Source organism: Microcebus murinus, chromosome 5 (genome assembly GCF_040939455.1).
Source record: "Microcebus murinus isolate Inina chromosome 5, M.murinus_Inina_mat1.0, whole genome shotgun sequence".
NCBI classification, from domain to species: domain Eukaryota; kingdom Metazoa; phylum Chordata; class Mammalia; order Primates; family Cheirogaleidae; genus Microcebus; species Microcebus murinus.
This window is the reverse complement of record NC_134108.1, coordinates 30,308,909-30,329,136: the sequence shown is the minus strand read 5'-3', so window position 1 is coordinate 30,329,136 and position 20,228 is coordinate 30,308,909. Positions and strand designations below refer to the sequence as shown.

The 20,228-nt window shown below is 38.7% G+C and overlaps 1 protein-coding gene and 1 pseudogene across 1 annotated transcript in view; one reads left to right on the top strand and one right to left on the bottom strand.

Moving 5' to 3' along the window:
- ENPP3 (ectonucleotide pyrophosphatase/phosphodiesterase 3) overlaps positions 1-20,228 on the top strand; it is a 76,605-nt gene that overhangs the window by 20,051 nt on the left and 36,326 nt on the right. Inside the window, exons 6-11 of the mRNA XM_012736623.2 lie at positions 4,754-4,851; positions 10,936-11,015; positions 13,453-13,572; positions 14,087-14,196; positions 15,729-15,794; positions 16,874-16,946. Coding sequence (XP_012592077.1) covers positions 4,754-4,851; positions 10,936-11,015; positions 13,453-13,572; positions 14,087-14,196; positions 15,729-15,794; positions 16,874-16,946 — 547 coding nt within the window. The remainder of the gene's footprint in view (positions 1-4,753; positions 4,852-10,935; positions 11,016-13,452; positions 13,573-14,086; positions 14,197-15,728; positions 15,795-16,873; positions 16,947-20,228) is intronic.
- Positions 2,092-3,721, bottom strand: LOC105855553 (eukaryotic translation initiation factor 4E pseudogene; annotated as a pseudogene).

Below are 20,228 nucleotides of genomic sequence, written 5' to 3'. Positions count from 1 at the left end.
TAAGCCTGAGTAACTCTCTGACATAGACTATTTCTAGGATATAGAATATTTTCACCAGCCCAGAAAGATGTTTCATGTCCCTTTGTACCCACCCCTGTCTCCAAGGGCAACCACTGTTCTGATTTCTTTCACCACAAATTCCTGTTTTATAATTTCATATAAATGGAATTATACCATAGGTTCTTTTATGTCTGGCTTTTTTGGCTTAACCCAATGTTTTTGAGATTCATAAAGATTATTGCATGTATCATATCTCTCACATGGGCTTTTTGCACAAAGTATTTTCCCCGATTAAAACATTAGTACCATTTTCTTTACATGTTATTTCTATCTGTTCTTTAGGGCTTAGCTTATGTCACACCTCCTAGAGAGACTGTTCTCACCTTACACAGATTGAGTTTGACATCCTTCTAATGCACTTGAATAGCACCCCGTACTCAAATCTAGCCCATACCACTCCTGGTTACTTCTAAACTTCATACCCTAGATAAGGGCTGTAATTCTTTTATACCTTTTTTTCTCAGAGTCCAGCACAATGTCTGACTCAGACATTTGTTAGTACTCTACAATAAATTTGTATTCTAGGAAGCCAAGTATACTTGTTCTCCAGATTATCCTCAGTTTGTTATATAATGTGGAATTAGATGGTTATGCTAGTATTTTTTCTAGCTTTACTCAAGCACATTGAAAAATCTGAACTCATTTTCTTTTTTCCTTTTTTCTTTTTTTTTTTTGAGACAGAGTCTCGCTTTGTTGCCCAGGCTAGAGTGAGTGCCATGGCGTCAGCCTAGCTCACAGCAACCTCAAACTCCTGGGCTCAAGCAATCCTGCTGCCTCAGCCTCCCGAGTAGCTGGGACTATAGGCATGCGCCACCATGCCTGGCTAATTTTTTCTATATATATTAGTTGGCCAATTAATTTCTTTCTATTTATAGTAGAGATGGGGTCTCGCTCTTGCTCAGGCTGGTTTCAAACTCCTGACCTTGAGCTATCCGCCCGACTCGGCCTCCCAGAGGATTATAGGCGTGAGCCAATGCATCCAGCCTCATTTTATTATTTTTACCTAGCATCAGCATTCAGAATTTTCATTTTGATCATATTGGGTAATTTGGCAGAATTTTTTTGTCTGAAAGACAATTCGCTGTGCACATATTTATTTACAGTTTTGTACACTGTCTTAAAATGAATGGGACTGCTTTTCTACTTGAGCCATTTTTCACCAAAGCTAGATAAACTAAGTAATACAGAGTGTTAAAATATAGCATAACCATACAAAAACAGACATACTAATTCTATTTAGGAATATAAGTATGATGTTACATTTTTTTATAATTCACAATTATGTTTAGGAAATCACACAAACATAGATTACTGATTTGAATGAAATACATAAATTTGTAGCAAAGCTTGGTAGTTACAAAAAACAAAAAAATTGCCAAAGAATGCAAAAATTAATGTTTATTACACATTTGTGTCATATTCCTGGATCCTTCACCAGTTACATGAGGAAAAAAACAAAAGCAAAACAAATGAAAAACTGAAATCAGAATCACTAATGTTATCAAGTAGGGAAACAGATAAATTAAAATCTAGCAGCCATCAGCAAGAGTACAGAAAGACAATGCTGTAAAAAGAAACAAAGAAAATTGCTAGAAAACTATATGCATCATACTCTTTCAAACCAGCAAAATATGCTCCTGCATACACTGGAACATAAAGAGAACTTTTTAACTGTAAGTTATAGAAATGCAAATTGTTTTTTGAATATTGTGGATGGTTAAAATGTGTTTATAATGGTAATTCTACTAAACTATTACAGAGTGGGCCAGGAACACATTTATGGATCCTGGGGATGATGTGTACTGTAATTCTTCAATTGGGATAGTGGACACTCTAGCCAAAATTAAAAAAAAAATGAACACAGACGTACAAGAAAAAGGCAAATGAGACTTCTCTTATATCTTAGCAACATTCAGATGGAAATCAAATTTAAATGCAGTCCACACTCTGCTTTTGAAGAGGCTTTGGTTCAGCTTCCAAATCTCAATTGCTTGATGCAGCCTCCTATGAGAATACTCAGAATGTGTCTTCTTAAACAACACACCTATTTTTAGTGGTGGAACTGCCTTTTTTTTTCTGAGACAGAGTCTCGCTCTGTTGCCCGGGCAAGTCAAATGCGGTGGCTTTCAGCCTAGCTCACAGCAACCTCAAACTCCTGGGCTCCGAGGAATCCTGCTGCCTCAGCCTCCCAAGTAGCTGGGACTACACTATATGGTGTACCTGTAGCCGGGAACATGACTTCTAGTCCCAGCCACCACCATGCCTGGCTAATTGTTTTGTATTTTTAATAGAGACAGCGTCTTGCTCTTGCTCAGGCTGGTGTCTAACTCCTGAGCTCAAGCGATCCTCCCCTGTCGGCCTCCCAGAGTGTTAGGATTACAGGCATGAGCCACTAGGCTGGCCTGGAACTGCTTTTATTTTTTTATTTTTCATTTTTATTTATTTATTTATTTATTATTTACTTTTTTTTATTTTAGCGTATTATGGGGGTACAAGTGTTTAGGTTACATATATTGCCCATGCCCCCCCCCCGTAAGAGCTTCAAGCGTGTCCAGCCCCCAAACGTTGCACATCTTACTCATTGTGGTTGTACATACCCATCCCCACCTCCCCCCTCCCACCCTCCCGACACCTGATAAATGTTACTCCTATATGTCCACTTAGATGTTGATCCGTTAATACCAATTTGCTGGTGAGTACATGTGGTGCTGGTTTTTTCATTCTTGAGATACTTCACTTAGTAGAATGGGTTCCAGCTGTATCCAGGAAGATACAAGAGGTGCTGTATCACCATTGTTTCTTAAAGCTGAGTAGAACTCCATGGTATACATATACCACATTTTATTAATCCACTCATGAATTGATGGGCACTTGGGTTGTTTCCACAGCTTTTCAATTGTGAATTGTGCTGCTATAAACATTCAAGTGCAGGTGTATTTATCATAAAGTGACTTTTGATGATGATGGTATTTTGATAGAGATTGCATTGACTCTGTAGGTCGCTTTGGGTAGCATAGACATTTAAACAATGTTTGGAACCGCTTTTAGTAGCTGTGTCTGCATGGGACTGATAACCAGTCACTATCTTTGGAGGAAGTCCTAACCTTCCCAAGTATGCCTCCCTATATGTGTAACAGCTTCTGTGTTCTCACATTCTGTAGTCCGTATTGCTATTTTATCACCTTTAGCTTTAACACTAACAACAGCTCCATATACATCATCACTGTAGTCATCAAAAGATTCTCCAATAAAGGCACAGAAGTGTCTCTAGCCAAAAGCGATGGAGGTCACTTCGTCTCTGCTGTTTGTGCAATGTAATTAGCCATCGTCCAGTCCTCCCCGTTTGTTTTTCTCATCTTCCCACATAGGCTCAATACCATCCTTAAAAGTGAGTCGTCACAGCCAGGCATTAAGTTGCTGCACAACCGGATTTGGTTGTACAGAGAGCCCAGAAGCCTTCAACAGTATCAAGCTTAGAAGTCAGCGGAATTTGCTTGCCAAGTTTTGTTTTTATCATTTTTTAAAAACCAGAGTGCCCATCTCATCTTCAGAGGATGTTTAATACAGTGTTCTGAGTTAGCCGCCTTACCTTACGATCAGGTTCTGTTTTCTCCTCTTCTGTATGCAGGGGATTGGGAGTAGGGGTGGTTTCTGGTTCCATAGTTACTGTCTCAGATCCATCTCATTGTTGGAATTTTTAAAGATGTATTATTACCAAATTTCTTGGATAAATATGTTTTTGCTCAAAAATGTAGATGTGAAGCTCCTTAGGCACAGAGTTGAAAATAATTTCTTTTAGATATTCACATTCTTGCACAATGTTTGGAATTTAAAACAAATGTGCTGTGTTCATAGCTGCTGTACTTAATAGACCCAATTGGAAAGCACCCAAGTGCACATCAACAGTAGAATGAGTGAGTTGTGGTTTATTCCTTCGCTGGAATACAAGACAGCTATGTGAATGGACGATCTATAATTACTTGCCACAATATGGCGAAGTCTCAAACATAATGTCAGCTAAAAAAAGCCAGACTCAACAAAAGACATACTATATAATTCTATTTGCATCTAAAAGTAAATACAGAAATAGACAAAAGGAATCTATGCTGTTAGAAGTCTAGATGCTGATTATCCACAGTGGGGTGTGATTTGAGGGGTTTAGAAACTGGAAGGAGGCACAAGGGTGCTGATAATATTCTGTTCCTTGATCTGGGTGATTTTTATACTGCAGAGTTCAGTTAGTAAAAATTTATCAAACTACAGATCTGGGAAATGAGTGTGTACATAATATAAGTCAAATTTAAAAAGTGAAAAAAAAATCAAATTAAAGAATGGCAGTCTCTGGCAACAGTCTAAAGTTACCTTCTATCACTTTAACTTAAATACTAGTCCAAAAGAGCTTGTAATTCTTTTGAGGTGTATATTAACATTCTGAGATATTATAATAAAGAACCAAAATGTAGAACTTTAGAAGAATAAAACATCATAAACTATAGTTTCTAAATTTCATATCATAATTACATCCAAAAGATGGTAGAATTTAATAATCATTTCTTGACCCAGAACTATGTTCTTGCTGTACTTTCTAAGCATTTTCTAATTTAGAGAATTATAAGTAGTCCAGAAAAGTATATATATATATATATTAAACCAATCAACATAATAGACAATTTGTTTTGTTTCTCATTTTCAGGTTTGACCCACCACCAGTTATCCTGTTTTCATTGGATGGATTTAGAGCTGAATATTTACACACATGGGGTACTTTAATGCCAAACATCAATAAACTGAGTAAGTCTTCTGCAACTAGTGGCATGCAAAAGATTAAGACCCCCAGTTTTCCTGATCTTGTCACTTTTCTGAAAAAAAAAAAAAATGACCCCCAGTTAGTTAATCTCTGGTTGGTGCAATTTTCTTTCTGTTAATATAGGAGGTTTATCTTAGCACAGGTACTCTCAAGACCCTGACAACTTTACTGCATGGTACCCGTTTTCAATAGGGAGTGCATTTTCATACTTGCTGGCTCCTCCTACCTTTCTTTGGTAGCATATTCATCTTTTTATTTGTTTATTCTGATTTGCTTCATATTTAAATATAACTTCTTTCCTATGGAAACTGTTTATGTATAGTGTCTTGAAAGTTCTATTTGTCAGAGCTAGGTTCTGGGTCTTAGCAAGGTAGATTGAGCAGCAAAGACAGGATCCTGAAGGAACCTGGACAGGCTGCAAGAGCCAGCATCCAAGCAACACTCCAGAAAATGAAAAGTCCAGGATCTAGTTCCAGTTCCTGGAACCTGGCTCTACCACTTACTAGCTGTGAGATCTCAGACAATTTTACGTCATCCCTGGGTGCCCCAGTTCTTCATCTGTACAATGACCTGATAGGATTATTGGAAGAATGTACTTGTAGTGTCACAAATAAAAAAATAGCTGTTTGACATGTAGTGTATGTTGAATGGTGTTAAGTTATCATTACAATTGTTTTATTATCATCTTGATCATGATGTTGCACTTCTGCATTAGGGGCATTTGTCCTGCACACCATTTAATAAAGGTAATAATGAAGAGAAGTTGAGTATCCAATGACACTCTAACAAGTGTCACAGTTAAACCAGAGGGCTAACTTCAGGGCCCACACTCGCCACTGCCTGCAATTCCTCTTTCCTCTCCCTTCTAGGTCCTCTTTTATCTCCAAAGTTCTCAAACTTGATGTCAATTTTACTGGCTTCTTGCTTTTATTTTGCTCCAAATTGTGAAAGAAAAGCTGTTCGAGTCTGGGTAAGATGATTGACTTTCCTTGGCCTCAGTTTCCTCATTTGTAAAATAAGAAGACTAGACTTAATGATTTCTACCATTAATTCTAGCTCTGAGATGGAAGGGTTGTAGAAAGATGAACTGCTTCTTCCTGCACAGCAAGGTGCATTGTTTCTTCAGCTTTTCTCTCACTCCCTGAGGAAGACCTTTAGCAAAGAGATTAATGGATTCCAAATCCAGGACCTGTCACTTACTACTGAGTTATTTTGCCCTAAAAGGTTAATTAACACTTCTCACTTCCTATTTCCTTGTCAGAATTTCTATTGATAAGCTGGATATCAAATTCTGTGTCCAAAAGGGGTTTTAAGTAGCCAGGCCCAAACTGAAACCCCTTTGAAGTGAAATTCTTGGAATTGCTCATCCCATTGAGAATTGGAAATGACATCAATGAAATATTCAGCCATTGAGACCTTTCTGTTTTCTCATGTTTAAAATATTTTTTTAGGCTGGGCGCAGTGGCTCACGCCTGTAATCCTAGCACTCTGGGAGGCCAAGGCGGGCGGATTGCTCAAGGTCAGGAGTTCAAAACCAGCCTGAGCGAGACCCCGTCTCTACCATAAAAATAGAAAGAAGTTAATTGGCCAACTAATATATATAATATATAAAAAAAAATCAGCCGGGCATGGTGGCTCGTGCCTGTAGTCCCAGCTATTCGGGAGCCTGAGGCAGGAGGATCGCTTGAGCCCAGGAGTTTGAGGTTGCTGTGAGCTAGGCTGACGCCACGGCACTCACTCTAGCCTAGGCAAGAAAGCGAGACTCTGTCTCAAAAAAAAAAAAAAAAAATTTTTTTTAAACATACAGACAACATCTCTATCCCCAAGATCTTACTAAGTAGATCTACCAAGGCAAAACGGGGCTGTTAGTTTCTAGGAGGCCTGATTAGGAACAGATGTGGTGAAATAAGATTAAGATTATGGTAACCGTGAGGTGAGTTATGTGACAGCAGGTACCACTGTTAAGAGGTCCAGGGCTCCATCTCTAGTGTCACATGAAGCTGTCTGGGTTGAGCATCAGTGGTCATACAAACTGAGCATGAACTAATACCACAGAGCAGTGAGTCATATTAGTGAGCACTCAGTGCATAAGGAAGTAGCTCTTAGAATCACACTCTAGTGAGGTGAGAGTCTACTTTTCCTTTACTTTCAAAATTTTTTGTCTTTGTTTTTTGACATTTGATTATAGTATGTCTTGGTGTGGATTTATTGACGTTCATCTTATTTGGGATTCTTTGAATTTCCTAGACCTGGATGCCCATTTTCTTCTTCAATTTGGGAATTTTGAGCCATTATTTCTTTGAATAAGCTTTCTCATCCTTTCTCTTTCTCTTCTCCTTCTGAAAACCCTACAATTCATATATTTGCCCAGTTGATGGTATCTCATTAGTGTGTTAAACTTTTTCTACTCCTTTTCATTCTTTTGTTTCTCTTTGCTCTTCTGCCTTAATACTTTCCAACAACCTATCTTTGAGTTTGCTGGTCATTTCTTCTGCTTGATCTATTGTGCTACTGAACTCCTCCAGTGAATTTTTCAGTTCAGTTATTATATTCTTCTGCTTGATGATTTCCTTTTGGCAATTTTTTTATATTGTCTGTCTCTTTGTTGAAGTTTTTACTTTTATCATGCATTGTTTTCCTGACCTCAGTGAGCATCTTTTTGATCTTGAATTCTCAATGAGATAAATCATATATCTCTGCTTCCTAAGGGTCAATTTATTTATTTATGTTTCTTTGCTTTGAACATACTTCATTGTTTATTCCTTTTCCTCTACTCTCTGTGTTGATATCTACACATTAGACAAAACAGCTACTTCTCTCAGTCTTCATGGACTGGATTTGTATGGAGAAACCTTCACCAGTCAGCCTGATCAGAGACTTTGGAGGTCCCACAAACCTTCATGCTAGTCCAACCTTCTTTGTTCTTACGGGCCCCAGGTATCCAGAGTATGCCAGGTCCCATCATTCCTTCAAGATAAGCAAGACTGAAACCAGTTCTGCAGGCAGTCGCCAGAGAATTTGGATCATAAGATGCCCTGTCCAATTCTTTCTGTCCCCAGAGATAAGTTGGGATCTGGATGCTCCTTTCGTTGTTGTGGTTGGTTGGGTTTTTTTGCCTTTTTTCTCTGTGCTGAGCTAAGCTGTCCCCAGAGATAAGTTGGGATCTGGATGCTCCTTTCGTTGTTGTGGTTGGTTGGGTTTTTTTTTTGCCTTTTTTCTCTGTGCTGAGCTTGGGAGGGGCTGTGCTAGATTGAACCACTTTGTTCTCACAGGCATCCAGGTGACTGGAATATGCCAGGTCCTGTTAGTCCTCCAAGACAGTCAGGATATAAGCAAGTCCTTCGGGCAGTCCCTTGAAAAGTTGGGACATTAGTATGTAGTCCAAATCTTTTTCTCCCCAGGGAGAAGCTGGGAACTGGGATTCATTTCCTGCTCACTGGAGCCAAGGGGAGGAACTGTGATAAGTTCTTCCAAGCTAGTTCAAAACTCCTCTTTGTTCTCTGTAGTACCTAAGAGACTAGAGTATGCTGGGTCCTGTCAGCTCTCTAAGAAAGGAAAGGTAGAAGCCAGCCCTCAGATAGCACCAGAAAAAGTTGGGATGTTCAATGTGTGGTCCAATTCTTTCCATCCTTGGGGAAAAACTAGAAGTCGGGGGGTTCCCTCCTCATCATACAGTGCTATACTGGGGGTAGGGATTATGTCAAAGGAATAATTCCACTTTTTCTACTGGTCTCAATGTGGCTGGCTTTGAACTTTCCCAGTAAGCAGGAGCCTCTCAAGTAGTTTCTAGAGTTCTCACAGAGGGAACTGATTCATGTGTTACTATTGAATGGTTATGTCTGTGATGGGAAAAGGAGTCCAGAACTTCCTATTCTGCTGTCTTGCTGACATCATGTCAATCCTTATAAGAATTGCATAAAGAATACAAGGTAGTTTTGATCTGTACATTCCTCGGCTGCTTCAGCTACTCATCTGTTTAGTCTTTTGCCCCTTCTTATAATTTATAGTTACTAAAAGCCACATTACACAGGCTTATCCCATTTATATTTTCAAATTATTTTTGTTTGGTACTTTCTTTCTTAAGAAAATTTTGTAGAAGTAAAGTATGCACCTGCTAAACATTTTTAAACCATGCTAAAAGGTACATAGTAAAAAAGAAACAAACAAAACCTCATTCCTGACCTTTCTACTTTTCCTTTGCAAAACAACCATTCTTATTGGGTTACTGTGTGTACTTCCAGAAGTATTCTGTTCGATCATAATTTAGATTATTCAGATCTGGAAGAAACAATGGTAGAAGATCGTGCTTTCTGTGGGCTTTTCTCCAGTATCCCTGGTTCAAAGGCAGGTGGTAGGAAATGGTAGCTGGAGTCTGTAGACAGCAGATGTGTCCTGTTTAGGATATCATGACTAGGGCGGTACCATGTTTTTACAACACTGGTAGCTTAGTTTGCATTTTATTTTATAGCCTGTGACTTTAGGTATTTAAAAATTTGAATTTGCCACTCATGTTTCCAAGAAATAAATTCAGAGACTGACTTCATATCTCCGTTCATTGTACAACATTTTTCCCCTCACTTGAATTCTTTTGATTGTGTAAGTGGATTAGATCTCATTTTATTTTCTTCTCATATGACTTCTTAACAGTATCAAATGTGTCTTTCCCTAATTGAGGTTAATATTTATTTTTTGGTGATATTGACTAAAAAAGAAAAATAAAAGTTAATTTAATCTTAAATTACATTTTATAGATCAACTCCTAGAGCAGTTCTCAAACTTAAGTACATCAGAATCACCTGGTGTACTTGTTAAAAATACGGAATTTTTTTTTTTGAACTCCCTTTCCTTCATCTCCCACCCTCTGACTCTTATCAGAGAGTTCTATTTAGTGGACTTGAAGGGGCCCTAGAATATTCTGAAGAAGGAAATTCCTGGATCAAAGGCTGATAAGGAGACCAACCTCATACCTATTTGAGAAAAACATCTGTTGTGTCCAGATGCAAAAATCGTTGCTCTTTGGACAACTATCAATTTCACTTTTTGTTTTAACCTAAACAAAACCTATAATAGTGATGTTTTCTTTCAGAACTAGAGGTAACAGGATTTTGGTACGGAAAACTCCTCGTCCCTTCACTGCTGTGGAGGAAATAGCAATGCACCCTGGTGCTTCTGACCTCCTTAAATAAGGTTATTGCACAGATTAAAAAGCAAAACAATGAAGCAAAATCATTGCCATAGTTTGTGAAAAACAAATTACAGGAAACTACACTGATTAAATGGAAACTGTACTGGAAATAATAAGCAGTAAAATCAGCTCATTTTGTAAACAATATCATATGTAATTATGCAAGTCAAATCCCAAATCCCTTTTTATTGACTTTTGTTATGTTAGGGCATTTACATATAAGAACTGTCAGCTAGATGCAAGTGCTATGTAGAAAGTCTCATTGTAATTGCCAGAGAGAGAAAGAGGGAAGCAGCCAGAGCAAAGCAAACTGGCAGTGTGTAATTTAGAGTACGTTCAGCTCAGGGGTCAGCAAGCTGTGGCCCACAGGCCAAATCTGGTCCGCTCTGCTTGTTTTTGTATGGCCTGCCATATATACTAAGAATTGTTTTACATTTTTAAGTGGTTGGCAAAAAAGGAGAATATTTTGTGACATATAACAGTTATATGAAATTCAAATTTCAACATCCATAAATAAAGTTTTATTAGAACCCTGCCATGCTCATTTCTGTAAGGAGAGTCTATGAATGCCTGGGGGCCACAGTGGCAGAGTTGAGCTGTTGTAACAAAGATCAGATGACCTTGCAAAGCCTGACATATGTATTATCTGACTCTTCACAGAACAATTTTATAGACCTTGATTTAGCTCACTTTGCTCCAAAATGCTGACATTCCTTGGCTTGGAGGAAATTTAGGGGTCAGAATTGTGACCTCCTCCCATCTTCAATCCACTCTTTAGTTAGTTTTCTATTTTTCTAAGAAACTTTCATGTTCAGAATTTTAGTTATCAAAAAAACTCTGAGTACAAAACAACTTTCTAATTTCTTCCTATATTTTGTTACAGAGACATGTGGAATTCATTCAAAATATATGAGAGCTATGTATCCTACCAAAACCTTCCCAAATCATTACACCATTGTTACGGTAAGTGCTTGGCCCAGTGGCAAGACTGAAAGGCCACTGACCACACCAGACAGACTTGCTTGGATAGCAACTGGCCAAGTCCCAAGACACACACTTCACAAGCACGTGTGGTGATAGTTCATGGCTTAATTCGGGCTGGGAAGTTATGGCTCAACGTGAGGTCAATCTGGTGTGATGAGGCATTAACTATGAATGAGTGTCCCAAGCATTAGGTAAATTCACCTCTGTAGAGGCCGGGATAGCTTCTTCGATGTGAGAGATACCATTTTCCTCTGGTCTTTTGATTGCACTTCACTTATCTGAAGGTCTGCTGGGAATGATAGGCTATATATGAGGACAACTACTTTGATGTGAGAAATTTTGTTCTTTCCTAATCTTTTCATTATAATTAACTTGAAAATGATGTTGATTTCATAAATGAATCCATGTTGGCTACACCTCTTTAGATAAAGCAACTAAAACAAGTGAATTCTCCTCAATGTTTAAAAAGATATAGGTGAAATGATTAAAACTAACTCAATGAAAATTTAATTTATTCAAGACTCATGGATTTAGAGCACATCTTAAGAAGTCCTCTGCCTCAGTCTTTATCACCAAAGGATATTCATGTCTTTACTACTTTGCATTTTAGCCTTTCATTACTATGTAACAACAACTATAACATTTAAATTTTAATCCTTAAGCAGTTGTATTTATGTATTATGTATTCTCATTATTTGCAGATTCTTACTCACTAAAATTTATATGTAACCTCCAAATCAATAGGTGCAGTGCCTTTGTGGTCATTTGTGCACATTACAGAGGAGCAAAAAATTTGAGTTGCCTGATACACATATTCCTAGCTGAGGTCTAACAAGATGACATTCTGCTGCCTTGTTTTAGCTCTCACATTATAAACAAGTGTCATTCTCACAGTCTCTTATCTATTCAGTGCCATGCTTTTTATATATTTGTGCTTTTTGTTGGTTATTTCACTGTTTAAAATGGCCCCCAAGCATAGTGCTGAAGCGCTGTCTGGTATTCCCAAGAGCAAGAATGCTCTGAGTTGCCTTACAGAGAAAATACGTGCATTAGCTAAATTTTGTTCAGGCATGCGTTATCATAAACTGACAGTATGTAGTAAATGAGGTATCTTTAAACAGAAGCACACAGAGAACAAGGTTATGTATTTATTGGCAGACAAAAATGTACTCAGAGCCTCTTAGGAACCTAACCCTGTATTTTCTCTAGGAGGATGTTTCAGTCTTCACTAATTCAGCATTCATGGCAACTTTATAGAATATAACTACCTTGAATAACAGGTTTTGACAGTATATGTATACATACACACATAAATATACATCTGTAATATATATAATGCACATATGTAATGCAAGTATATATACAAATAAGGGATTATACATGAGTGTGATTAATTTCCTATTTAATTTATATTTGTATATGTGTGTGTATATATGTGTGTGTATGTGTGTGTGTATTTCTATATATATAGAGAGAGAGAGTAATGTTCTGAAACAATGATCCTAAAATCTATTAAAAGTAGTTACAACTACAGGTGATATAATGGAATTCAATGAAAATGTGTGGAATGATGGGATGAATATGAGTGATTGGACTTAATAGATGACTGGACTAATGGGTGGATGGATGTATGGATTGAAGGGAAGTTGGATAGAGACTGGACAGGCTCCCTTTTATAGTGCTGGTAAAATACTTTAATCCATAAAGCTTCTATCTAGTAAATTTCTTGCTACTATTGATAATATAACCAATGGCTAATCATTATTATAATACAGCAAACTTTAATATTAATATTAAGCACACAAGAGTTATTAATATTAAGCACACAAGAGTTGTAGTAACACCATCAACACAAACCATCTGCTTTCACTTGTGTGTCTTTCACTTGCTGCTATAGATCACGGTAGAACTACAAAAAAAACTATGTATGTATACATATACACAGTCAGGCTCCAGATCTATGGCTCCTACATCTGTGGATTCAAGCAATTCAAAAAAAATTGCATTTGTACTGGACATGTACAGACTTTCTTTTGGTCATTATTCCCTAACCAATACAGTATAACAACTATTTACATGGTATTTATATTGCATTAGGTATTATGAGTAATCTAGAGATGATTTAAAGTGTACAAGAGAACATGCATAGGCTATATGCAAATTCCACGCTATTTGATGTGAAGGACTTAAACATCCTTAGATTTGGGTACCTGAGGGAAGTCATGGGTACAATCCCTCATGGATACCAAGGATGACTCTCTAACTCCTGATATTTGGGTTCAGATCCTGGTATCTTACATTGAAAGGCATATAAAATCCTTCCTAAATATGAGTAATAGATCTTATGCTATTTTAATATAAATATTTTATTAATATATTATTTTATCTTATATCTTTTTTAAAATTATCATTTTAGGGCTTGTATCCAGAATCACATGGCATCATTGATAATAATATGTACGATGTAAATCTCAACAAGAATTTTTCATTGTCTTCAACGGAGCAAAATAATCCAGCGTGGTGGCTTGGGCAACCAGTATGTAGCATTCTACATGTGACATCCAGAGTAACTTCCATTTCCCAATGTGACAGTGGATCAATCTTCTTGATCCACTTTGAATTTTATGTTATTCATGTAGCTTCTAAGGGCTGAGGGTAGGAAAGTGTTTCTGTGATTGTTAACTCGAATAGCTTATGCTAAAACTTGGGTGTTGTATTATAATGGTATCAATCTGGAAGTTATACAGAAAGATTATCTGTTAATATTTTTCCTCATTCTGTTTTTTTAATTCTTTTAAAGGAAAAGAGGAACTGTACAATTTTACCAATTTGGAAAACAACCTTGCTTCTTACTATCTTACTATGTTTTTGATTTTGAAGGTAGATCCCTGGATACCTATATATTTTAACTGCTACATAGACACATTTTAAATAATTTAAACAAATTTTAATAAACTTTGCAGCTGTTAACGTTGTTTCTAGTAAGGTGTACCATTTCTACCCAAACCGATTATCAAATTTCACTTATCCTAAATTTTCTCTTCTTACAGATGTGGCTGACAGCAATGTATCAAGGCTTAAAAGCTGCTACCTACTTCTGGCCAGGGTCAGAGGTGGCTATAAATGGCTCCTTTCCTTCCATATACATGAACTATAACAGGTAGTGAAGCATTTTCAGATACGGTCCCATCGAGGTGGAAATGATCAGGATTTTTTTTTTTTTTGGTCTTAATCTTTTTGATGATTCTATTCCATCTGTTTGAGCCCAAACTCTTAGAGCCATCATTGATTCTTCCCCCTTATATCCCTCCTTCAGTCTGTCAGTAAATGCTTTGGGCTCTAATTCAAAATCTGTGCAGTCTGAGAACTTTTTACCACCTCAGCATTACCACACTGAGCTATCAACTCTTGGCTGTGTTACTGCAGTTGGCTCTTCACACATCTCCCTGCTTCTTATCCTCTATAATCTATTCTCATTTCACCTGCCAGAATGATTTCTTTAAAATGCAAGTGCAGCTATGGCACTCTTTTGAACCAAAAACTTCCACGGCTCCCTGTGTCACTCAGAGTAAAGGCCCTCAAGGCTCTATGTGGCATGACCCCAGCGTCCCCCTACCTCTTAGACCTCGTCACATACTGCTGCCTCAGGCATTCACTTTGACCTCGGTGGGCCTCCAATTCCCCCTGCCCAAGGTGACTCATTTTACGGATCTGAATACCCACTCCTTCACCTCCTTCCTGCCTTTGTTCAAAAATTACCTTCTCGGCCGGGCGCTGTGGCTCACGCCTGTAATCCTAGCTCTTGGGAGGCCGAGGCGGGCGGATTGCTCAAGGTCAGGAGTTCAAAACCAGCCTGAGCAAGAGCGAGACCCCGTCTCTACTATAAACAGAAAGAAATTAATTGACCAACTGATATATATATATAAAAAATTAGCCGGGCATAGTGGCACATGCCTGTAGTCCCAGCTACTCGGGAGGCTGAGGCAGAAGGATCACTCGAGCCCAGGAGTTTGAGGTTGCTGTGAGCTAGGCTGATGCCACGGCACTCACTCTAGCCTGGACAACAAAGTGAGACTCTGTCTCAAAAAAAAAAAAAAAAAAAATTACCTTCTCAATATTGCCTTACCCCAATTATACTAAGATTTAAAATTCCAAACCACCCCCATCCTAGTTTCTCAGGGTCCCTTACTCTGCTCTAGTTCTTCTTTTGTTCATAGCATTTGTCACTTTTCAATACACCATATGATTTATTTATGTATTAGTTTATGTATTAGGTCTGTTTGTTGCTTGTCTTCCTCCACTGGAAGGTAGTCTTTGCTTTGCTCACTGATAACTTTTGTTTCAATCAAGCAAAAGTGTGTCTCGTAATAGATGCTTAATATATATGAATGCATAAATGAAAAAAATGGAATTAATACGTAGAAATCCATGACCTTTTATTTTAGCTAGGGAAAACGGAAGGAAAGAAGGGGGAGGGGAAAACAAAACAATATACATTTAATTTATAGCACTGCAAAGTATATCTATATGTAAATATTGAAAACAGAAATCCCTTTGAATATTATTGAATTCCTTTCTGTATTTTGATCGTATAGGAACATAAAATGGATAGTTGATTATATTAATCTTTATAAGTAGGAATGTAATGGAGTTCTTTATTTGAGTAATTTTTTAACTTACTATTTTTTCCAGGAGTGTGTCATACGGAGAGAGGATCTCCACATTGTTAAAATGGCTGGACTTGCCCGAAGCTGAAAGGTAATATTTAGTGTCAGAGAAGTGCTGGTATAGTGGGATATATGTGGGTAAAAAATGAAATTATTGTTTTTATGCTAAATGACCACTTTTGGCTATATTTTTCAAAACTTGGCGTTGCCTTTTTTTTTTTTTTTTTTTTTTTTTGAGACAGAGTCTTGCTCTGTTGCCCAGGCTAGAATGAGTGCCGTGGCATCAGCCTAGCTCACAGCAACCTCAAACTCTTGGGCTCAAGTGATCCTTCTGCCTCAGCCTCCTGAGTTGCTGGGACTACAGGCATGTACCACCATGCCCGGCTAACTTTTTTTCCTGTATATTTTTAGTTGTCCAGCTCGTTTCTATTTTTTGTAAAGATAGGGTCTCACTCTTGCTCAGGCTGGTCTCGAACTTCTGAGCTCAAACGATCCTCCCGCCTCGGCCTCCCAGAGTGCTAGGATTACAGGTGTGAGCCACTGTGTCCGTCCGGCATTGCCTTTTAATGGGCACTTTTCAAGAATTATTCCTGAGAGCTGGTTACTTTCTGCTCTTGAGGACGTGGTTGACATTATTGAACAATAGAAATAGAGTCAGTCCCAGGGAGCAGAGGCCAACATCACAGAGCCGGAATGGGGTAGGGAAGAACCAGGAGGGATCTGGCACTGACTCCAGGAGCCAGACGTGCTTCGGAAAGGCCACGTCGACAGGCCGGAGTGAGGGCATCGTGGCCAGGAGCACCAGGTCAACAGAGCATCAGAAACCAGACATTGAAAGAAAGAACTCAGTGTGGCAGAACCAAGAGTCAGCAAAAAGTCAGAAACCAGGAAATATAAATGGCTGGGGCAAACCAAGAATGGTCTCAACTGCAAGAACAAAACTGGGCCATACCAGTGCTTATATCTGGGAAGGTCTTATTTACTTCCTATTAGGAGGAGACCCAGCCCCTGCTGGGCCAACTGGAACCCCCAGGTCTGGATGAAGAGAAGGAGGCCAGAGAGAAAGAAAAGGCAATAGCCTGCAATTCGAGAGCTACAAAATCCCCAAATCCAGCCTGTAGGTTCATTCCCAATGGATGATGTTTTTCTCTGTTTCAATTTTACCCCCAGACCCAGTTTTTATACCATGTATTTGGAAGAGCCTGATTCTTCAGGACATGAAAGTGGACCAGTCAGTGCCAGGGTAAGTTTTTCTTTTTTTTTAACAAATGAAAAATTGATACTGAACTTTAGGTTCTTGGTCCCTGAGTCAATAGATTATTGGCACGAGACCAGAAAGATTTAGGCAGGCAAGGCTTTGACTGGGGCTTTTTGTTCAAACAAAAAGGGAGACAGGGCTGGTTATGGGGGCAATCAGACTGGCTCCTTAAACAAAGGGCTGGAGAACATTTTTGGGGTTGTAAAGAGCAAGTGTCAGCTTTCAAGTCATCACAAGTAGAGGCAAGGTTCTGTTTGTGTCTGCTTCTTGCATTTTAAATCTCCACCCGTGGGTGTGATTTTTAGCATTAAAATGAGATTATAATGAGGGAAAAGTCAGGGTAAAGCCAATATAGGGTCTTTTCTGGCTTGAGGCAGTTAGATCCAGATAGGTCTGGTTTCTTTGCAGCCAGATTCCTTATCAGTTGGTATCAGCATCTTGCTTCTGTGGTCCTGGAAGACATTACTCAAGAAATAGATAAGTTGGCCCCCTCCTTGTGTCATATGGGCTAGATTCCTGTGGCTAGGAGGTCATTTCTTTTTTGCTCTTCTACAGTGAGTTGGCTTGGTCATGCTGGCCCATGTTGCCTTTGGTCAGAAGTGAGGCCCAAGTCCTATCCCTGTACTGTCTCAAAATCTTCTAGCCCTAACCCACAGAATAAAAGAGTATTCTTTAATGTCTACTGAACAGAAATGTATTTGATATGTACATGACAAAATCAAAATAGTTAAAAGTCTAAAAAAGAATGGCTATGGTTAATCTGCCTTATTAACCATAAAATAGTTAAAAATTCTGGAAAGGACAACTGCTTTATTAACCATATCTTGATTCATTTGATAAACATTTATTGACTACTTAGTTGTGGCATTGTTATTTCCTGTAATGGAGGCATCAAGGGTAGATAATGCATAAGGCAATTCAACTTGTTCATGTGGTGTGTTTCAAGCTAAGTCACCTGTAAGTGCTTTAGCTGTCTGTTCCTGCACAGTTTCACTCATAAGTTCCTTATGATTGAACTTACTATGTTATTGACTTAGGGAGAGTTATTCCCCTTCTAGGTTCCTATTATCTTTGGAGTGGACTCAATAATATAAGTTTCTTCATTATCCAGACCATTCTGTTATGATTTTACTACGCTAATATAATCTTTAAATATTGGTTTTTAGCAAAAAAAAAACCATTCTCTCTTCTAAACTCCACTGAAGCCTCTATTGCCTTTAACACAATGTAAAGCTGCACAGGCTCCCGTGAATATGGCATTTCCCCAACCCATGGAAACTCATTTAACAATTGTCCTCAACTGGAATGCAGTTGTCCTCTGTTGGAATGCAAGCGTATTCATTTTGGCAGTACGCCTTGCCCATTTCTCAGAACAGCCCTTTTTCTTCCTTCCTATTAGAACAGAAAGATGGACACGCTTGGAAGTTCTGACTTGAGGGGGGAGGGGGAGCCAGGGCAATATACGTAACCTTAACATTTGTACCCCCATAGTATGCTGAAAAAAATAAATTAAATAAATAAATACATAAATAAATAAGAAAAAAAAAAGGATTCCTGACATAGGGCTCTGCTCAAGCCTTGTCACTTTTAAGCCTCAGACCTCTGTATTCCCACAGTGCTCTAGACTGTACCACAAAATTTTACACTTATTCAGGTTGTCCTAAGGGTGAATGGTTTGGTAACTAACGAAAACATATTCATCATTTCTTCTTTTCTATTTTAACCGTGCACCATGTTTGATATGATCAACAATTTGAGATGGGGCCCTCTATTTGCTTTTGTCTGAACTCTACAGCTGACTTTTAAGTACCATTTCCTTTTTGTCCATTCAGTGCTATAGTTTAGTACGCAAATACATTTTAAATATAATTTTGAAAAGTGCTGTGAAAGAGAAGATCAGGGTGCCCTGAGAGGGCTATCAGGAGGTCCTGAGCTAGTCTGAGGGGTAGGTGGGAATTGGGGCTGGTTAGGAGGTTCTCCTCTGAGTGACAAAAAGGAAACGGAATTCTCAAATGTCCTGATTGAAGAAGATGCTGGGCACATTGGAAGAACACACAGAATGAAAAAATGGATAGACAGACTAATGGCTAGATGGCTTGACAAATAGACAACATGATAATGGTAAGAATAGTAATAGCATCCTTATTGTATGCTACTCTGTGCCTGCCGGGTGCTGTTGGAAGTCTATCTGAGTATTATCTCCCACCAATGTCTGGAGCACTGTGAATCAGAGGAGAGGGCTAGGATGAAGCCCAGAGGAAGCAGAACAAATCTTGCAGGCCATAAAAATTATAATGGGAAACATTGAGGCACTGTGATCAGAGGGGTGACATGAGCAGATCCATGTGTATTTAGAGATCACTCGTATTGTGTAAGAGAAATGGGTTTGAATGAGCAAGGAAAGTGAGAGAGACAGGTTTTGCAATGTTCCAGAAAAGATATAATAGTGACTTGGATTGGGATAGTGGCAAGCAGCAAGGATGGAAGAAAATCCATTTGAGATTCATTTAGGAGACAGACTTGGCATGACTTAGTGTGAGTTTCATGAGGGGCATGGAACATGAGGGATAATTTCCTGGTTTGTGTTATACACCAGCAGGTGGCTCCATTTACATTAATAAGACCAGGATGGAGGGCAAGTATGGGGAAGATGTTCACTTTGCGATTGAGGCACCTATGACATCCAAATGAAGGTGTCCAGAAGGCAAGTGAATATAGATTTAAAGCTGAAAGGAGATGAAGATCTGGGAGTTTGGCAACATATAAATGGTGGCTGGAAGTAGAGATGTCCTAAGGAGGGCATGAAGAGTGAAAATAGAAGGACTAAGACCAAGCCTCATTTAAAACTCGGGAAGAGGCAAAATGGATGGAGAAAGTTGAAGTCTTCGTGACTTTTTTTATCATTTTTAATCACATACCCTCATTCAGAGTTAATAGGACTTGTAAACTGAAAGTCAAAAGTTGGGTTGCATGGTCCCTTCCCTGCAGGAGCTCATGCTCTCCATGAGAGGCAGACACACGCACAGGTGATTTCAAAACTGTGAAGAGTCCAATGGCAGCAGTGTGACAGGGTGCCGGGAGACGACAGAAGAGGAGGGGCTCTTTGTGTGGTTGGGGGGAGTGAGTAGGATGACAACGTGAAAGGGCACATTATGTCATGACAATAGATGGAAAGCATGACTCTCACTGGCAAACCCGAGCTCAGATCACCCTAAGATTGAGGGTCAAGAAAGCATCTTGAAGTTGATGATGGATTAAGCGGGAGAC